The sequence below is a fragment of the Trachemys scripta genome, chromosome 8, assembly GCF_013100865.1.
Source record: "Trachemys scripta elegans isolate TJP31775 chromosome 8, CAS_Tse_1.0, whole genome shotgun sequence".
In the NCBI taxonomy this organism is placed as follows: domain Eukaryota; kingdom Metazoa; phylum Chordata; order Testudines; family Emydidae; genus Trachemys; species Trachemys scripta.
Genome location: NC_048305.1, coordinates 12,228,227 through 12,249,608, shown reverse-complemented (window position 1 = coordinate 12,249,608; position 21,382 = coordinate 12,228,227). Strand labels below are relative to the sequence as shown.

General features: G+C 42.2%; 1 protein-coding gene across 2 annotated transcripts; it reads right to left on the bottom strand.

Moving 5' to 3' along the window:
- Window positions 1–1,303: 1,303 nt before the first annotated feature.
- On the bottom strand, window positions 1,304–21,113 carry SKP1 (S-phase kinase associated protein 1). 2 transcript variants are annotated; one of them, XM_034780427.1, is made up of 6 exons: window positions 20,977–21,113; window positions 16,692–16,788; window positions 6,604–6,677; window positions 5,168–5,311; window positions 4,326–4,466; window positions 1,304–2,542 (listed from the first exon to the last, which is right to left on the bottom strand). In XM_034780427.1, the coding sequence occupies exons 2-6, from the start codon at window positions 16,786–16,788 to the stop codon at window positions 2,507–2,509; spliced, it is 492 nt and encodes a 163-aa protein (XP_034636318.1). In that variant the 5' UTR covers window positions 20,977–21,113; the 3' UTR covers window positions 1,304–2,506. The 2 variants fall into 2 exon arrangements, with proteins under 2 accessions (XP_034636318.1, XP_034636319.1); XM_034780428.1 differs by having other exon boundaries at window positions 20,958–21,096.
- Between the last annotated feature and the right edge of the window lie 269 nt (window positions 21,114–21,382).

Genomic DNA, 21,382 nt, shown 5'->3' with positions numbered 1-21,382 from the left:
GCATTTTAGACTAGAGAGTGTTATTCTGAGGTCACAAGAATCCTGCAAATGAATGAACATCTTGGATTATCAAACCATCCATTGAAGATCAGCAATTCTCGCACCAGAGGAGACACCGCTTCTCAGGTGCATTACCTACAGTTAGGGCAATTCAATACATATTCTTTAGTCTACCCCCCCCCACACACTTTTCCCCTTGTGCCATGTGGCACTACACTTCTGCCTCCTCCCCAGCCTAAACTCTGGCACAGTCCTCACTTTATGGTACAGCTGAGCATTGATACCCGCCAAGCCTAGGTCAGGATGTACTGGCAGATAGCAAGAGTGCAGCTGAGCTGCATATAGGTTTGCCTCTCATCTTCTAACGATGCCTTATGACATGGGAAGGGAACATTTAACGAGAGGAGAGGTGAACTGCTCCGGATTTGTAGGACTGCAGTTTCTCTTCCACCCACTAAAAAGAAGAATCAGTTTGAAGTTGGGTATATCGCATCACTTTTTGTGGTGGCCAACCCTTGTCTCAGGGGATAAACTTGCTGAGTGTAAGCCCTTTGTTGCTGAATGCAACATAAAACAAAGCCTAAAAACAAGTTCATCTTGATACCTGTGTTAAGGAAAGAATTGAACATCTAAGGATCCAGGACCTTGCTTTAATATTAGTCTTCGAAACAGGATTAACTTACTCCACTAACCATAGCACTGGGTCTCATTTTCTTTCCTAAAGAGTATACTGTTTCCTACAGAAGATTTTTCGTGTTAACATGTCTAAGATTAACTGCATTGCTTGCATAGAAGAGGCCCCATGCGTCATCAAGAGCATTTATTTTTGGTAGCATTAGGATACTCCAATGATGCTACCATTAAACTGAACCGAGGACCCATTATCCAGCAACCCCTCTTGAGATGCTTTGGCAGGCTGGAGGAAGCCAGTTAAGGGATGGATGGAGAGCAAGTTTGCTTGGGTGCTACAGCAGTGGCTCGCCAACTTTTCATGCTGTTGACCATCTCTTAATAGCTATCCCCAACTCTCCATTGTTTGTCACTCAGTTCCATGGACTGTAGTCGGAGAAACTTTGTATAGTGCAAACTGCCAGTCAGTCAACACAGAGTCAGATGTTAAAATGTTCTCTACATAGATTGTTTACGCAGCAGCTACATGGAAGTTTACCAGCAACTTCAAGTTTTAATGTTTAGCAAGACGTGTGCTATTCACTGACCGTTCTAGAGTCAAGTTGCTCGTTAAATTAACTAGATTTTTCTAACACCATGGTCATTACCTTTAACACCACTTAGTGCAACACCATGACCTTTAAAATGAAGATAAGTATATTTATTAAGGTTAATTCTAGTCTAATGTTTATACAGAAAATGGAATGCAATAAGCTAAGATCACACCTCAAATGTTTAGTACACATCCATCTCCTTCTCCCTATAAGGGAACTGTAAAAGTCAGAAAACCAGTTACTGTTTAACTAGTTGCAAGTGGCTTTGTCCAAAAGAAGTCACACTAGATACAGCATTAGCTTTGTTTTGTATGCAATAATGAAGAATCTACAAGCTGTGATTGTGTACAGTACATAGGTGAAATATTTCTTGCAGACACATGAAGCCAAGCTACATCACAAGCGGGTTTAGAATTGCCTAAAGCCAGCTACTAATGACATGCTGGATCAGTAAGTTTAACTTTGGTAAAGTCAGTCATTTTTGGTCAAACTGGGAATTAGCTTTTCCTATTAAAATTCATAACTCTCCTGTGCCTACAGCAGTTCAGATTTTGCTTTGTACCAGCTAGAGGCAGGTCTTAAGATACATGGCTAAAAAGAGTTTCAGGTTAACTGTAACTAGCTTACCCAGTTTTTGGGAAACCCACATTTGTGCCACATTATCTTTTGCAGGCAAAACTGAAACAGGGTTAGAAAGTACTAGCCACTGAAGAGATTTTGTAATTTCTAAGTATTTGCCTGTGACCAACTAAGAACTGTGTCAAGTACTAACTTACTCCAAGGGTAATTATCCTTCTAAATATGAAGTTTGGAGGAAACTCAACTCTTCACTCAGCCTGGTTCCCCAAGAAACCCTTTGTTCTTTGAATAAAAATATGCTTTGTTAATTCTATTTCAGAAAACATTTGCAAGTGGTTTTATTTACAGTGGAGTTTAAATGCTTATCTAAATTCTGACATCAAGAGAACATTGTAACTGGATATGGACAGTTAAGAGTAATGAACAGGATGGCCTGAAGTGCTATTTCCATACAGAATCCACGCTTAGTTCAGTTTTATTCTTTGCAGGGTAAAGTAAAAAGACATCTGATTACACTGGTAAAAACTCAACCATAGGATTTAAATCTGTACTCAAAAAAAACACTACACATGCAAAGGGAACAATATCCTGCTAATACAACTTCATTTGCTGCTGCATTTGTCTAATATTAACAATTATAAACAGAGCAGTGCAACTAGTATTTGGAACGATCCTTACAGTGTTAGAGTGTCAGGCACAAAACTTCACTTCTCTTCACACCACTGGTTTTCTTTGCGTACCTTAAACAAGATAAAGCTTTAATTAGATGCAGTGCTACACACATGCTATGAACTTCTAAAAACTAATTAGACAAAAACAGTCGCAGTGGCATCCTGGATTATGTTCCTTTCCTGTAAAATAGGGCAACACTGGAAGAAATGCTGAATTTTTACTTGGATGGTTGAAACTAATTTTTGTAAAATATTTACCATTGCAGATTGAGAAGTTACTGAAGATTATATGCATCTTTCAACTACTTCCTAAGAAGCTATTCCTGAGTAGAACATGCAGGCTAATTAACTGGTCATCTTACTATACATCAGCAGCTGGCTGCTGACACATCTCTGTGACCTGTGGGGAAGGAGGGCAGCGGATCACTGTACACTGCCTGCGTCCACAAGCACTGCCCCTGCAGCTCCCATCGGCCAGCTCCTGCAGGGACAGTGCTGGGGGTGGGGGCAGCACACAGAGCTGCCTTCCCCCCACCCCAGGGGCCAGAGACATGCCAGAAGCCAGCTGCTTCCGAGAGCAGTGTGGGGCCACGGCAGGCAGACCAGCCGGCTGCCTGCATGAGCCCCTTAGCGACCCAGAGATTGCAGTCGACTGGCAGAGGCTCCACGGATTGGTGACCACTGCTATACATGATTTAGGAAGAGCTGAAGTGCATTGACTTCACACTCAAGTTCTTCACACACTGTTCAATGATGTTTGCAGCTTCTATAGTACTCTGCTTAAAAATGGTTGTTGAATGATCATTTTAAGGTAGACCATAAATCACAGCTTGTTTTATTTAACTCTTTGAAAGGCCTTATTAGGGAAATTCTGAGCAGCTTGAATCTTTGTAGGTGGGTGCCCCAACACACCTTCAGCTTTACTGTTGAGGCTTTTGAAAGGGCAACAAAGGACTATTTATGGCAACCCAGAATATCCTATTACTGGTTTAGCTTCAGTGATTTACTTAGGGTTTGTCTACTCTATGGAGGCTACAGCACCATAGCTGTGCCACTGTAACCCCACAGTGCAGACATACTACAGCGATAGTACAGTGACAGAAAAAAACCCTTCTAACTCCATCACTCTGAGTGGCAGCAGCGAGGTTAAGGGAAGTGTTCCCTCAACCTAGCTGCAGCTAACACCAGGGTTTAGGTCAGCAGAGCTACCTTACTCCAGCTATGTTACTCAGGGGATGGGGATGGGAAATCCCCCCCCCCCCCGAGTGATATAGGTCAATCTACATTTTAAGCGTAAATCTGACAGTCAAAAAAGTTGAGCAAGTCTGACACGGCGATATTAATTCACTGGTGAAAAGTGAACATGAACATTAACTTGTAACGGTATGTCTACACAGGGATAAGAAACCTGCAGCACAGCCACAGCTGGCCTAGGTCAGCTAACTTGGGCTTGCAGGGTTCTGGTTGTGGGGCTAAAAACTGCTATGTAGATGCGCAGGCTGGAGCCTGAGCTCTGGGACTCCCCACCCTCCCAAGGTCCCAGAGCTTGGGCTCCAGCCTGAGCTCAACCCTCTACTCAGTGATTTGTCAGCTCCGGAGCCCTAGCCCCAAAAGCCTAGTCTGCTGATCTGGGCCAGCCACAGGGTGTGTCTACACAGGGATAAACTTAAGTGGCAAGTTAATTGGGACACCAATTCTAGCACAATTGCTTTACACTTTATAACATTTGGACCAAAAATCCTAGTTTTACCTGGGAAGTCTGTGGGTTGAAACACATATAGCTATAACATTAGTGTGGCTACTTCAATGTATAAGCAACCCAGAATTTAATGAAACCCAGACTATGGAGTACCTGTGCTTCTTCCTCTTCAGTGAAGTCATTCTTGATATTGAAGGTCTTGCGAATTTCTTCTGGAGTTTTCCCCTTAATCATATTTGCAACAGTCTTGCATGTGACATCAAGCAAACCTTTAATGTCTAAGTAATTTGCAGCCTGCAAAAAGTCACCAGATTTAAAGTCAGTGTTCTGCCTCTGGATGTACAACCTCAAACCAAATACAGGCTACTTTCATTTTATGATAAACGTATTACTTTAGTACCTCATTACAGCAAGCATTTAAGTATATTGGACAGGGCAGTCCTAGTTGAACGGTTCACACAGTTCTAAGCAAACTTAAAATTTGAGACATTCCTGTTAGAAAAGGCTTATAGAAGCCTATGAACACGGAGGTCTTCGGGGCAGCCAGTTGGCTATCCAAGTAATACAGACATTGCCTGTACTAAGTGCACACCAACTTACATACCATTAGGGTCAAGGGGAACTAGGCCTCAAAACATTAAGACTGAATTCTGAAGTTAGAAGTGGGTTCAGGCTGCTCAACAGAATCTAATACACAATCCTATTCCAAATGAAGGAAGCTACCGTGTCTGCGACAAACTTGACTCAGAAGACCCAATTCTGAACTTGAGTGCAAAGCTAAACATCAAATTTGTACTTGGGTCTGCAAGTGTAGATTGGGCTGCTTAGTATTAGGTAAGCATTTGAAGAATGTCCACAACACTTATCTTGAATGATTTTACTATGAACTGGGAAAAGTCAGACCAATTCCACCACTTCTAGGTACACAGCCAAGATAAAGTTCAGAAGTCTAGAGAATGTCTGAAGAGAGCATCTAATGGAACATGAACACCCACCAGGATAAGTTCAAAAAGTGTTCCTTGGTCTACTTTCAGGAATTCTTGGTCCCACACAGGGATGTCATCTGTTCGTTTTTCCTTGTTCTCATCATCCTCAGGGGGAGGTGGATCATCCTTGTGGTGGGTGCACCATTGGATCACCTGATATTAAGACATTCGAATCAATATATAAAAAAAAAACCCACACACACTGTCCTTAAGCATTTTCATCAGCTCTGTTTAGACTGACTTCAGATTACAGGAACAGTTACTTTCCCAAAACTGCAAAAAAGCCACAAAATCTTGGACACAATGTGCTGTGTCAGTGCTATTTGTGCCAGATAGTAAGACATGTACAGACCCAACAGTCTTAAATACAAGACCCTGGAATTTCAAAGCCTTTTAAAATCCTGTTGAGTGCGCCTGGGTAATGAGAGTCAGACATTTTGGTTCTCGCGATTTCCCAGAAGGTATTTGAGCAGATTTACATTTGCATTAGTGCCCTGTCTAATCAAACACAGCATTAACATTAAGAGCACAGTTCTAACACAAAAGGGTTTAAGTATGACCTTCTCCATACAGTTGAGAAATGCAGATTAGTTTGCTTAACAAGAAAACCACCACCTATTGGCAGACAGCATGGTCAGGCATTAGTGCTACTCTGTGTGAAAGATTATGCATTTGTATTAGGGAGAAAACAAGTAGTTAATCTACTAATATTACATTTTTTATTTAATCTGAATTTTGACTAGTGAAGTGTTACCTAAGCACCGCACAAGGAATATAAGAGCAGGCAACCCCTAACCTCCTTTTGCACTCTGGCTAGGAGTTTATAACACACTGTCCTAGCCTCACTAGTCAAACGCGGCTTATTATAGAACTAACCCAATTCATTTCAAACATTGAAATTGGTTCAGACTCTTCCAACACAATGCAGACAGAGTCCCTCAAAGAGACCTGACCTGCAAATTTGTTCCTCTTTTCATTTCACCTAGTAACAACAGATTCCAACCAGTGCATTTAATGATCTGAACGTGAGCCTCCCCATCTTTCGTTTCAATTTGGTGTGCTCAAGTGAGTCCTCAGATAACACCAGCTGTAGACTTCTTGTGGAGAACCTCAGGACAAGAACAATGAGGGAGTGGATGGCGAGTTTGGTGCACAGCATAGTAGGTCTGGCAACAGCTATTACCACTGCTACTGGCCCCTCACTCTGAGCATTAATATGAAAAGATTTGTTTTATCTGTATGATTTACAGGAAAAATCTCATCTAGAAATTTAAAACTGCAGTTCAACAAATCCTGCTTTTGACTGAAACAGTTCTAAAAAAATGTAACTGGTACACAAGAAAGTTTGTGTTTAAATCTAGTATTTCCAGTTCTCATTAAGTGATGGCTCAGTCTACACATTTTTGTAGTTCAAAGCTACTAACAGCACCTTGGTAGCATCTTACCTTTTTTAATATAGCTGCATTAACATTCGGAAGAGGAACTGGGTCATCATCTCCTTCATCATCCATTCCCAGATCTAAGAATGGAAAGAAAATTTAGATGCTGTAACTTGCCATTCACTCATTTTTCTGAAATTCAGATGGCTTCATCAATCCACAACTACAGATATAATTCTGATACAGAATGTTGCTAATCCACTCAATTTGTATTCAGATTATGGTTCTACTGCTAAAGTAGGAAGTTAAGCATTCTTAGACAAGGCTTCATAATACCACGGCTGCATCACTTTTACATGCTATGTAACAGAAGCTCATCATACCCAAGTAGCTAATATTTTTACTTATGTATGTTTCCTTATTCACAAGGCTATTAAATTGCCATTAGATGTTCTTTTCATCCCTATTTCACTGTAATCCCACTATTAACAGTGTTGGATAATTGGAAGGAAAACTTTCGCCACTACCAGCTTTTAGGTCCCAAATTTGCTATAAGCATTCCAAAAAAGAATTCCCTTTGAATCTATTAAATGAGATCTTAATGAACTACAAACTATACTTTGTCCTCTCTGCAGGATCAGTTAATACTGTAGCCATAGAGATTCTGGGTATTTGGCTTACAAGGCACTGTATATTGAAACATAAAAGCCATATTAGTTTCCAGAGACAAGGTGGGTAAAGATATTACCTCACCCACCTTGTGTCTCAAATATTCTGGGACTGATACAGCTACAACACTGTATACAACAGTTAATTTCCACTATTTGAGGCAATGACAAATCACTTGACCACATTAAGAAAAATTCTTTAGGGAATGTGGTAAAACCAATAACCACTGTTTGAAAAAATTCAGAATACACTTGAGACATGTGTTAAACACATTTATGCTCTACTGAGTCATCAAATTCAGAATTAAGTGACTAACAGCATCATGTAGAGAATATTGAAAGCACACTGCAATTCACAATGTAGACTTTAATCCATACCTGGATTGAACTACACAGGATAAATACCACATTAAAGTAATTGCCCTGATTAAAATGATGCACCATACCATTTTACTGCAAAGCATGATATCAGAATTGGTATGTTATCTTAATTTGAGTGCCCTGTATAAGGGTATGCAGCAATGTAAAGTGATGCATAAAATTATCTATGCATTTGATGAATAACTGAGCTGCATCATCCAAATACATTAAGAAATTAACTTAGTTAGAATACACCACTGTTGCACCTGCACCACCACCTTCTCCTCAAAGCAAGCCTACACACAGTGGCTAACATGCCAATGTCCTACCTACACTAGCACTCCACAATTACCACTATTGGGAGATTTTAAACAGAAATGTTTCTGTTATCCAAGTCTACTTGCAGTAATGAGTTATAACAGGTATTGTGTATTTCACAGATGATCATTTTATTGGAAACTTCAAATATACTTCATTGAATGCAGTGACATATATAGGTGCAGCGAGAGAAGCTAGTTGTCAAAGTGTTGGACTGTGGAATGAAGAATTTAAACACTCCAAGGAAGAGAGCAGATATGTCCTGGCTGAAGCCTCTAGCACCCCCTAACTAGGAAAGGCTGCCTCCTGCTTTCTTGGGGTAGGTCTACACTTACCTCCAGGTCCGGAGGTAAGCAATTGATCTTCTGGGATCGATTTATCGCATCTTGTCTAGACGCAATAAATTGATCCCGGAAGTGCTCACTGTCGACGCCGATACTCCAGTTCGACGAAAGGAGTACGTGGCATCGACGGGGGGAGCCTGCCTGCCGCGTCTGGACCCGCGGTACGTTTGAACTAAGGTAGTTCGAATTCAGCTACGTTAATAACGTAGCTGAATTTGCGTACCTTAGTTCGAAATGGGGGGTTAGTGTGGACCAGGCCTCGGTGTCAAAACCCTATCTGTCCCACCATCCCCCTTTCAACCCTCCAGTTTCTCCTCCTGTTCCCCCTCTGGAGAGAATTCTGCATTATCAGCATATGAATCTGCAGCAAAGATGTCTGGGAGCAATAGTGAGTGTTTTATTGGCACAAGAGATTCTAAAGCAGTAAGAGGCAGTGCCATGTAATTCCAGAGTTCCCAATACATGGTTTGTCTAGTGTGCTACTTCTGATTTTCAATGTAAACCAAAAGCCACTGATAACATTGAAGAGTTTAACAATTTTCTGAACTGTAAAAGTGGCAAGATCCCTTTGGATGGGCTTACCAAGCAATTGCATTCTCTGCCACCTGCTCAGAGAACTTTTATAACTTCCTGCTCATGTTTTCCAAATTGTTTATTGGTCACACAGAGCAGCATCACACTAAGCAGCTTTTGGTGGTATTACAAGGTGGAAATGACAAACAGTAAAAAATACAAAAAAATACAATTTTAAATGTCCATAGTATTTTATCCGTCTCTCTCATTGCTAAAAACGATTTCTACTTGAGGGTATGCAGTCTGTTCAGCTAGATCTCTAAAAGTCATTTCTAGAAGTTAAGGCACTAACGTATTCATTTCTAATGTTTGGGATTTTGCGTGTAAGAGCACAGACAGGCATCCCTATTGAGAAGGATTAGGCATAGGTTTGCTATACATACAGACCATCTGGTAGACTTGCACAGATGTTTGTTTGCAATTTGTGTCAGTGGGAGATCAGAGCTAAGTATTATCCTGAATAATTTAACTGCTTTCACAAATGAGAGACAAAGGTTTCCGCTTTAATTTTCCATGTATTGAGACTTTCTGAAGTCTCATCCAGTGCTCCAACATATGAAGGCGAGATCCATTGTATTTGGAGCTGACCAAGCCATCCGGTCTGTCCATCTTTGCAGTATCTACTATAGTTTAACATATTAAAACAGTAAGCTAAGGCTGCATGCAAATGAAGGTAGGTGGCTTGTGTTTTTATGAACCTCCTTTCTTGAAAAGTGTTGGAACTACACAAGACTAGAATATTCAGGGGACATAAGCATTTTAAAGGGCTTTTGCCTAAGAGTCCGTATAACCTAGACTAGAACTGCTGTTAAACGTCAATATATTTGTAACTTTTGGTTCTGTTCCTACGACTCCACATGGGAATGCCAGCTTTCCTTATACCCCTAACAGGCAATATCTAGATGGCACTTTTAAGTGCCTGCCTCAGCCATCTGCAGGGTGGATCAAAAAAAAAAAAACACCACCCAATTTTTTTATTTAAATCCCCCCCGCCCAAAAGCATTTTATCAAAATCTGATCTAAAGAGTTTTAATTAGGATACATTATAGCTTAAAGCTCTCTCATCATGGAATCGGGATTATAAATTCTAATTCTATAGTATTCATGTAATGTTTAAGAAAAGTTTTGTAAATGAGTTACAATAGTTCATGGATTAGGGACCCAATCTTGTGGGGTTCCAGGGGCTTCTGTATAGATTATTTAGCTTAATCTTTCTTAGGGTGACCAGACAGCAAGTGTGAAAAATGGGGGGGGGGGTAATAGGAGCCTATATAAGAAAAAGACCCAAAAATCAGGACTGTCCCTATAAAAATCAGGACATCTGGTCACCCTAATCTTTATATCTACCCTATTGGATTCAGTGCTCAGTCTAGAAGATACCATCAGAGCAGCTTAGTTTTGCAGTTCTCAAACTGCGGATTTGTGTCTCCAGAAACAACATTCTTGTTAAAAGCAAAAATGTTTATTTATATATAAATAATATAAATAAAAGGTGAGAAACAGACCTCAACCCTGTTGTCCCTCTGCAAATTTATGTACACAGAGTCAATCCCTTACCTCTCTCTAAAAGTGCAAAGTTTCAAAAAGTTCAATGAACGATTGTTAGGGGCGGAATAGATCTGGACAAGGAGAAGAAGTCTGGAGATAAATGTGAGAAGGGAGGGACAGGCAGTAGAAACAAAAGTGAAACTGTTTGGGCAGTATATTCCAGAAGTCTTAAGGTCTTTCTGAGTATAGCATTCATTGATTTGAGATCTACCATACCATTCTCTCACTAGAAGGGAAATACTGTAATGGCAGCAGGCTGTAAAAGAGACCCAGTTTGGGAATAAGAACCATTCAAGAAATACGTTTGCTGATGATGTTTTAAAGACAGTCACACCAGCGAACTGGTGGAAGTCACTTAAACACTTGGATTCAGAGACTGTTGAAGTGATAATCTCACTTTTAACAGCAGTAGCTTCGTCTGCTGGTGTAGAAAGACTATTTTCTTCCTTTGGATTAATTCATTCCAAATTGAGAAATCATTTGGGACCTAAAAAGCAGGAATGCTTGTTTTTCTTTTCCAGATTATGAACAAACAGGAAAATGAAGGTAAAGATGACGGAGTTAGCTGCAGAAGCCAATATTTTAAATTTCTCAGGTTTTTATTTTCATTTAACTATTTTAGTTAAGCCAACAAACCTGATTTTAAAAAAAACTTTTTAAATTCAAAGTTCATGTTTTGTTAAAATATTATGTTTGCTGTTGAAGAAAAAAATCCAGAACACATAACATTGTTTTAGTTAACTAAAACAATTTAAACGTCTGTCTAGTGATGTTCTCCTCCTATTACAGCATGGCAAGAAAATCCTCCAAATATTAATGATTAACCTGTTGAATTGGAGATATTTATGAAGTCATTGGGAGGGGAACTATCTGCTTCACTTATCTTCGGTAAATGAAATAACCAAACAATCATTTTCTGTTATAGCTGTAAAAACTAATTTGAAAAAAGTTTTCAAAATAAATCACTTTAAAAAAAGGATAGTGTGTACCTTCTAAAAATGAAACCTGCATCTATCTCTGAGTTGTGAAGAATATGCATTAAGGTTATACCGACCAACAAGAACGCACTTTTATGCGGAAATCATGTTTAAATCAAGACTTCCTGACTAGTGATTTAAATCAAATACACCCTTACCATGGCCGCCTCAGGTGCCAGACTGGGGGGTGGGGGGGAGGAGCGGGCACCACTAGGACCCAGAGTGTAGAAAATTGTGTCTGCTGCTGGCACATATATATGCTCTCTGCTCTAGATGCACAGAGGTGGTGGAGTGCTGTGCTGGAGGAAGGAGGGCACAAGAGACAGGCAGGAGAAGAGGTGAGAACACCAAAGCAGCAGCAGCTGCAGGGAGAGAGGAGATGCTGCCTCTTATGTATCTCTCTAGCACCCCCAGGAGCCTGGACTGATTAACACCAGCTTCTCAGGGAGCTTCCTGTTTCCTGCTGCTTCCCTGAACCCACCTGAGGAGAACAGGCAGTCAGCTGTAGGAGGAGGAGCCAGTTAGGCCCTTAAGACACTGATATCTTCCATCACTCAGGCCCTGTTACCAGCCTGCTTATTTGTCCCCTTCAACTGAGTGTTGAGAGCCACTACAGCTAGCACAGAACAGCAGTCATGGGTGAAAGAAGAAAACGCCTCTGGGGCAGCATTCAGAAAAAGAAAGCAAAGGAAGCTTTTCTATCTAAACAGGAAGGAGCTCTCCTGAGATGTATAGACAAATGTTCATGGTGAGCCTTCTGGCCCCAGTGAGGATGTGAATGGTGAGGCTTGATCTTCCAGTTAGTCAGAGTGCAGGTGTCCTGGCAGCTACTGCAGCATCCATATCTCCATCTCAAATGGATGTAACCATACACTTTTTTCTTCGGGAATGTGCAAGTCAGAGAAGAGTGTGGTGAAGGCGCAAGAAACGGCTGCTGCTGAGTTTAGTTCATGAAGTCTAGAAGATACAGGACTGTGGACCCACTTGAGTAGTAGCCTGAGGGACTTCCTTGTACTGCATGGGCCACAGCAAGTGAAAAAACTTCATGTTTCCAAAGACAATGAAAATAGAAGTTTCCAATACATTACTGGCATGAAATCCCCAATGGTGACAAAAGTGGAGAGGCCATGGCTTATGTACTCAAAAACCCAGAATGCTGCATACTGTTTTTGTTGCAAACTCTTCCAGTCTAATGTTCCAGCCACATGGGTTCCACAGGAACAAAGGACTGGAAAAATCTGGCATGCCATGAGAAGGCAGCAAATCAGAGAGCATTCCATAGGTGGAAAGAGCTTGAGAAACGAGACTAAGGTTAAAGGCCACCACAGATGATCAGCATCAAGAGAAGATTGCATCAGAGTCTCTTTACTGACAAAATGTTCTCACAATGGCAATGAGCCTTTTCAGAATGCTTGTTACCCAAAACCTAGCACTGCATGGCACTTCAGATCAGCTGTATGTGCCAAACAATGGAAGCTTCCTTAAAATTGTGGAGCTGATGGCTGAGTTTGATGCTGTACTTCAGGAGCATCTAAGCAGAGTCACCAACAAAAATGTACACAGCAAGATTACTGTTATTCTGGACTGCACACCTGACATCAGCCATACAGAACAAATGACTTTAATGGTGCGTTTGGTAACAGAACCTAGTGAAAATGTCCCCGCAATGGTGACTGTCAAAGAGCATTTTCTAGAATTTATTGACACATTTATTGATACTACAGGAGCTGGTATGACAAGTGTGCTTCTTAGAAAGCTGGAAGATATGGGAATTGTGATAGCAGACATGAGAGGTCAGGGCTACGATAATGGTGCCAACGTGAGAGGAAAACAGAGGAGTACAGACATGGATCCGAGAGTTAAACCCTTGAGCTTTTTTTGTCCCATGCAGTTCTCATTCAGTGAGCTTGGTGGTCAGTGAATCAGCATCAGCTTCTAGTGAGGCTGCTGAATTTTTTAATTTATTGCAAAGCATCTATGTATGTTTCCCTGCATCAACTCATTGATGGTAAATTTTGAAGCAACATCTGGGAACATCCTCTGACACTGAAACCACTGAGTGCCACACGATGGGAAAGTCAAGTGGAGGCGATAAAGCCTATCAAACACCAAATTGGGAAGATAGATGATGCCATAGTTGCCATTATGGAGGATAGTGCTATGACAGGAACTGTTCGTGGGAGAACTGTGGCAGAGGGAAATGGAATCACCAGAAACATACATAGCTTCAAATTTCTGTGTGGCTTAGTGTTGTGGCATGACATACTGTTTGAAATAAATGTTGTAAGCAAGAGACTCCAAGGTGTTGACCTTGATATATCTGGAGCAATGGAACAACTGGACAAAGCAAAGTCATACCTAGTGTCTTACCGGTCAGATGAGAGATTTCAAATAATTCTGAAGAGTGCACAGAAGTTGGTAGACAGTACACTTAAGCTACTTTCCCCACCCATTCAAGAATACAAGTAATCAAAATGTCGTCTTCGGTGATTCAAGGCACAGGATAATCCCATAAAAGAGACCCCAAACAATTCGAAGTTGAATTCTTTAACCAGGTGCTAGATTGTGCAGTACAGTCAGCTGAACGCTTCACACAGCTCAAGGAACACAGCAGTATATTTGGGATGTTGTATCATATTCCAAAACTCCTCACTATACCGGAAGACCTACACCAGCAATGCAGCGCACTAGAGACAGTGTTGACATATGATGACATGCAAGATATTGATGAGAGTGATTTAGGTGATGAACTGAAAGCCCTTTCAAGATACATTTCAGCAGGATCAACTCCAAAGGCTGTTCTGGAATACATGTGCACAAAGATGATGACCACCCTCTTTCCAAATGTGTTTGTTGCCCTCACTTCTTCAGATGTATCTGAGTGGCCTTGAGCAGTGTCTGCCCCAGGGTGGTTGGAGGTCACAAGAGGCTATGTATCTGAAGAAGTGAGGTTCTTACCCACGAAAGCTTATGCTCCCAATACTTCTGTTAGTCTTAAAGGTGCCACTTGATCAAGTAAATGGTTCCCCCCGTTGTACTTATTTTGGTAAAAGGCTTTTTGAAGGCTTATCCACAAATTAGTTGTGCAGAAGTCCAAATTAGCATCTTAAGAGGACTTCTAACAGTCAGTCTGAGGATGACGAATGCAAATTTGCCTTTCAGACTATCCCTGACCAAAACAGCTCAACCATGGAAACAGCTCACTGCCTAGAAAAACAGTTTATATTTCTTATTTTCAACTGTATTCAATATGAATTTGACATTGACAAATTTGTCTCAGTTGAGGAAATAACTGCATTTAGAAACAGGCATCTTTTCTGACATCTTAGGAAAAGATAAGAAATAAGACATGAATGAGTACTGTATAGGCCCTTTCTCTGAAGTAGTAGTTCAAGTGAACCAGCAGACTGTGGGGGGGAGGAGACTACAGCACCTCTACAAGAGGGACGGTAGTTTGGAAGGAGACTGCCACCAGTGTCACAGGTGAAGGTTCATGATAAGACACCCTGGGGCAGACACTGCTCAAGGCCACTGGCACTTAACACCATGTCATAACTCTGCTCAAAACAGGCTAAAAGCAACAGTGATAAGGACTCCAGTGCTGAAGCCTTGTATGTATCAGGGCTTCCACCAACTGGTAATTTTGTGCTAAAGAAGCCTAATGTAGACTATTCCTGAGGGATTCTGTACCAAAAATAAAATAAAAATTCTGCACACAGTATTTTAAAATTCTTCCAAATTTGTCAATAAATAAATGGAGGCTCCAGCATGGCAGTAGGGAGCTCAGGCCACTGGCTGCACAGAGGTGGGAGATCACCCTGCAGCCTCCATGCATAGGACACGGCGGTGAGGCTGCACCTGACCCTGACAATGCAAGGGCCAGGTCTGTCCAAAAAACACCCTGAGGCCTTGCCCCTCCAAATCAGGGCAGGCTCAGACTGGCAGGATCCAAATGTGGAGGGATCCAGGTGAGGTGAGAAGGCTTTGGGTGGGGCAGTCTGGGTGTGGTCGGCTCAGTGGAGGGCTGTGAGGGGTGGTGGGGGGGGGGGAGGGACTGGATTCACAGGAGCTTGTTGGGGGTGCCGGGGCAATGGGACTCTGCAGGGGGGTCCAGGTGAAGGTGGTTGGAGGTCACAAGAGGCTATGCAGGGAGGAGCAGCTGCCTGTATAGTGACTGACCCTCCCCCCCAAAGCTGAAGAAGCAATGGGAGCAAGAAGCTGGGTTGGGTGAGATGCAACGCTTCCAGCAGCCAGGGGAGGTTTCTGGTGGTGGGTCTGACCCGGCCCTGCCATTCCTTGCAGGGGAAGAGGAATTCCAGTACTCCCCCACCCCCTGCCCAGCTGGGACTAGGATAGGTGCCACCAGTCTTGGCATCCCCCTCTCCGGCATTACCTCTCCACCAGCTGCTCTAGGTGCCTGAAACAACGTGCCCGAGCTGCTGGGGAGGGACATGATCACTCTTACAGCTTCACTTTGCTTCCCCCATCAGAAAGTCATTTTTCTGTGGGGAAGCAAAGAAATCTGAGGGGGACATGAATTCTACTCAAACGCAGTGATGCAAAATTCCCCCAGGAGTTGCAGACAAGGTTTAAGAGAAGCACTCATACCACAGACATGTCAAATACAGAGGTGCATTTTGCAGAGGCTATGATGACACCACAACTTCTACAATAGGAAGTCTTACAAAAGATAGATATCTTCCAGCTGATATGAAAACTGTCTAGTAGACTTGCACTGACAGTCTGTCCTCTGTTGTAAGCTGCCAACAGTGGGAGGTTAATGTATATGAGACCTTGAGACATACTGGGTATTTCAGTTTTAAAAAGCAGCAGCAAACAGTTAAAGATTCATACAATAGAGCCAGTGATACACCTGTCACCATTTTTTTTTTAAAGTAACACAGTTTTATCTCTTAGCTCTGATGCTTAAGTTATGTTTGTTGTACCTTAGTAGCCATCATACAAAGCCAGTAAATTCAACCCATAATAGAAGTGTTTTGTAGAGATCAACTATTTAGCATGATCACATGCCTAGAATCAATGTGTGTTACTTGCCTATCACCACCAATCAGTACCTGAACTTTAGAAATCTAAATATCCAAGTAGGTTGCACATCAAAACATCTATCTTACAACTACCCCATAAGAACCCACACTTAAGAGTTACTTGCAAAAGTTTTTGCTTTGCTATTTGTGGTTGTACTAATCCCTTCTCTTACTACTATATCTGTGCCTAGGACAGTGCTTCCAAGAACCATGTAAGTGGAGTTGTGGTAATGCACCTCAGTTTTTAAAAATTCTGATTTGAGTGATGTTTCCTGGGACACTAGTTTGTGATAAGCTTTTATCTCAAATCTGCACTCTTACCTTCCAACATAGTCTTGATAGTTACAGATTGCTTTGCAATTTCAACGTCAACTTCAAAAATTTCTCCATCTGAACTCTGTAGTTTAATTGAAGGCATCTAAAACATGAGAAAGTCACCAGTTATTTTCATGCAATAGTTTGCAGAGAAGTTAGTGTACAAAGTGCTGTTCAAGTTATAAAAACCATCTTTACCATTCACACTGCCTCTTCAAGACAAATGCCATCAAGATGGGACACACCATTGTATATGGAAGGGCAAATGAAGTGTCCCCCATACAATCAGAGACATCTTTACAAAGTTTACTGTTTGAATAAGCAAGTCTTAATTCACTACTTCTAGATTAAAGCATCCGAGGATGAGAGAGTGGAAAAGGAGTAATCTAAGACTGATCTAACCAATTATGAAGTGTCTAATATGTTAAACAAGAGGCCAACACATTTCACATTTAAATTTTAGGGCAATGATGCAATGTGAATGAATGCCAGCCATATGTTGGCAGTACTACAGATGCAGTAGCATCCCTCCCTGGTCTTGAATATGGTTTTAAGTGACGCACCAAAACTTCCAAGTGCTCCCAAATACCAATGTCAAAATATTAAGATTAATATCATCCTTCAAATCTGCTAGCTAGCCCCTTCTGCCATCTGGTGACTTCAGGTGCAGTTAGATCCCACAGCACTTTCAAAATTCTGGTTTCTTGGACAAGTCTCCCTCAAATGAAACAAGACTGACATATTACTGATATTGGAGAGCTTTCAGAACAGATTCCGAGCAAGCTTTTTGCACCTGCCCCCACACTTACTGTTCAAGACATTACTAGGTCTAGAAAAAAAAAAAAGGATTTTAGAACATAAGTCAGTCAGTCTTAAGTTCAGGAACAACAACAATAAATTGTAAGATCACTGCTTCTTGTTGCAGTACGTGTGTTTGAGTTTCCTGGAAGTGTTTTATTAGGAGTCCAATTATCAAGCCTCACAAAACTGATCTTCCTAAGAGTTATGCTACACCTCAAATACAAGTTATAGGCTTGATGCAGGAGTTACAGGTGAGGTTCTATGGCTATGCAGATGGTCAGACTAGATGATAATGGTGCCTCACTGCCTTAAAAAAAAAAAATCTACCTACCAAGTCCTTCAAGTGTTTCTGAAGTCAGGCTACTTCAAATTTTAGAAACCAGCTTCAATTCATTACAACTAATATGCAAGCTGTATTAGTGAATTTCTTCAGCTAACAGAAGAAGAAAGCAAGCTTGTTTCTATTGCAGTGTTAAAGAAGTAGTCTAGACTAATTGGTTCTATGCTAGCTGTGAAAGTGATTTGCTTTAACAGGAAAGGTCTTTGAAGGCAGCTATACTTGGAGAAGAGCCTGTGTGAAGTCATTAGCCCTAGTGCCTTCGATGTCTCAAGACCTTTTTTGGTCATTTATTACCTATTTGTTATTTTGCTTTGCAGAAGGATCTCACAGTTTAGAGCTCCTTTAGTGGATATAAGAGAGCTAAGTCATGCATCATTTGATGCAGCCAGACAATCCAGTTCAAAACCTGTTGGAAAAAGCTTTAGGGACAAAAGGTACAAAGAGGTTAGGGGGCCTAAGGCCTTGGCTACACTCGCAGATTCCCAGCGCTGCCGAGGCGCAGCGCTGCGAAGTGCGAGTGTAGTCGCAGCGCTGCAAGTACGCCACCTCTCCGAGGGGAATAGCTTGCAGCGCCGCGAGCGAGCGTGCAGCGCTGCAGGCACTGATTACACTGGTGCTTTACAGCGCTGCACTTGGGGGGGGTGTTTTTTCACACCGCTGAGCGCAGCAAGTGCAGCACTGTGAATTGCCAGCGTAGCCAAGGCCTAAGATTCCACAGACCCAAGATCTACTGCAATTAAAGCAGCTTACTGGCTGTATCCCTTTCAGCTAGCTTGCATTAACTGCTCCACAGAGCAGACTATAGCATGTCAATACTGCTGATCCTGACTACTGCAAAAAAAAAAAAAACCCAGCCCAATGAAGCCCAGCCAGTGCAGGTTATTAAGCAGCACGCAAGCTGAATATAGAACCTCATCTGAGAGGATAAGTGCAATCTCAATTTATGTTTGGCAGCGTTAGAGCCAATCCTTTAACCCCATATGAAAATATTATATCTTAAGTGGTATGGGTATTTTTGGATGGACTCCAACTCATGAGCACTGCTTCTCTCATGGAAGTATGATACTGAATTATTGCTACAATGTTACAACTATGGTGTCAAGTATCAGAGGGGTAGCCGTGTTAGTCTGAATCTGTAAAAAGCAACAGAGGGTGCCACAGGACCCTCTGTTGCTTGTTACAACTATGGTTTCTCTTTTAAGAGTGCTGAATATTTATTAAAGTTATTCAATATTATTAAACAGACCAGTCCTACAATGAGAAGTTAAGATTGCTCAAATACAAATCTAGCTTCTTATTTGGGAGATATAAATATGACTTCACATCTAAAAACAGTCACCCTGCAATCTCTTACTTTTTTGGGTGGGGGGGGAAATCAGCGACAAGACAGGAAGTCTATTTTTGACTATTTGGACTTCCAAAATTTCAAGGAAACTAATAAAATGCAGAAATTAAGTTATTACTTCCCGTTTGTTTAGTGTCAATACAGCAAATTTCTACTAAGTGTAATTTGATTTACATCATAGCACTGCTTGTTCCATAAGCAGAGTGAGTAGGCATTATTTTTAAATGCCCTGTTTTCAGTCTAACTATTCTGAAATATTCAGTGAAGTGAGAGTCTTATACATCTAAGTATTTTAACTGCATGATGTCATAGAAATTACTGCTTATTGCGATCAGAAAATGCAAGACTTTCTTTAAACTGAAATTTTCATATTTGGGATTTACACTTCTCCCTTCATGTGAATGTTTTTTTTTTTTTTAAAGGAGCAATTTCAAGTTTATGTTTGTTATCAGAGTGACAGTATCAAGTTCTGTTGTATATTCAGTCTACATGCATGACAACTGCATTGACACAATAGGTCGAGTAGTTATTAGCATGACCTGATTAACTACATGACATTAAGCAGCACAAAATATTTTCACACAATGAATAGTTTAAAATTAACCACAGCATCTTGACATTATACCTATTTGGATCTCATCTGCCAAAGTTTAGTCATGTTAAGGTGCAACAAATGCAAGAAGTGTAAAATTAATTTTCATACATGTCTAGGCTGTACACGTCAAGGATTATTACATAATTCTACATGATGGGATATATCCATAGATTTTGCCTGATCAAATTCAGTCAATGCAAAACTATTTACATTAAAGTCGGTTTCACACATTAGTTTTAGTCCATAATTCAAATACACATTGATTACATCCCTTACACAAATAGGGCTTTATTGTTAGCAGTCTTAATCAAAAGGACATTTTAAGTAGTTTAATTCTCATTATCAATCATGGAGATCAGTGTTTATACTTCGTTAGTAAAAAAAAGAGACTACCTCCTGGAAGAGAAATATCATCTGCAGTGTAGAACTTGGAAAACAAGTTAGCCTCAGATACCAGTACAGCACAGTGACTAAGCAGAACAGTGCAGAGCCTGTATTTGACAACACTTAATCAGGTAACTTTTATTGTTATTATTGTTTTTAAGGGATGTACTTAAATTACAGCACTGTGCTCTACGGGCCCTAGCTGCTCAGCTCAACCATTTACGGTCTCTTTAGCCAACTCTGTGCCCTGCGAAGCTGTTAAAGCACGTACCCCGGGCTCTTCCCCTGTATTTCTCAGGCTCACACACAACATCCATTAATAAGGGCCACGTTTCAAACACTTGTTTAACGGTTCTAGTCGCAAGGTCTGACACACACACACACACACTAGAGAAACGCGCCGTGGAGCCCAGGCAACGCACAACACAGCAGAGCAGCCCGGGGGTTGTTTGCGTTTCAAGGACTCAGAGAGACCCTTCTACCCGAGCAGTATCGGGGGCAGGCCCAGGCCCACGGCCAGGCCGGGCTGCCCTTCGCGCAGAGAAGCCCGCGGCCCTCCCGCCATAAGTGGTACGAAGCCCCCTGGCCCCCGCCCCATGGGGAGGAAGAGGAGGCGCCGCAGGGAGCAGGCCGCAGCCCATAGCAACCACCTGCCGACACCTCCCCGCTCGGCCAGGCCTAGCTTCCCCCGGGCGGCCGCTGCGGCCTCCATCCCCGGCCTGGCCTAGAGCCCTCGCCCCGCCCAGCTCTGCTCCCGGGACCGCCAGCCCCGCCACGGGCACGCGCAGCCCAGCTGGGGGACAAGACCTGAGCCGTCGGCCCTCACCGCGAGACGGCGCCCGGCTCTACGTCCCTCCGCGCTGACCGAGACCCGGCAGCAGCTGCAGCTAGGGCCTGACTGCGGCGACGCCCTTTATACCGCGGGGCGGGGCGGGACTCCGGGAGGTGAAAGACGAAGGACCCTCCTCCCCCCCCGCTGCCTCACAGACCAACTGTAGGTGTCCGCGCAGATCGCCTGACTGATCGTGAGGAAATGTAAAATGCAGCCCGCCCGCGGGACACAAACGCCCTCCTCACCTCCACCTTAGATAGAGGGGAGTGAAGGGGAAGGGATTTCATGCATGTAAACGGATTGGGGGAGTTAAGTAACAGCTATGGCGTCTTTCAGGCAGAGGGTGCCCCTGTCAGAAAAGCTGCCTCACATGGCAACGGCAACAGCCTCATAGTGGATG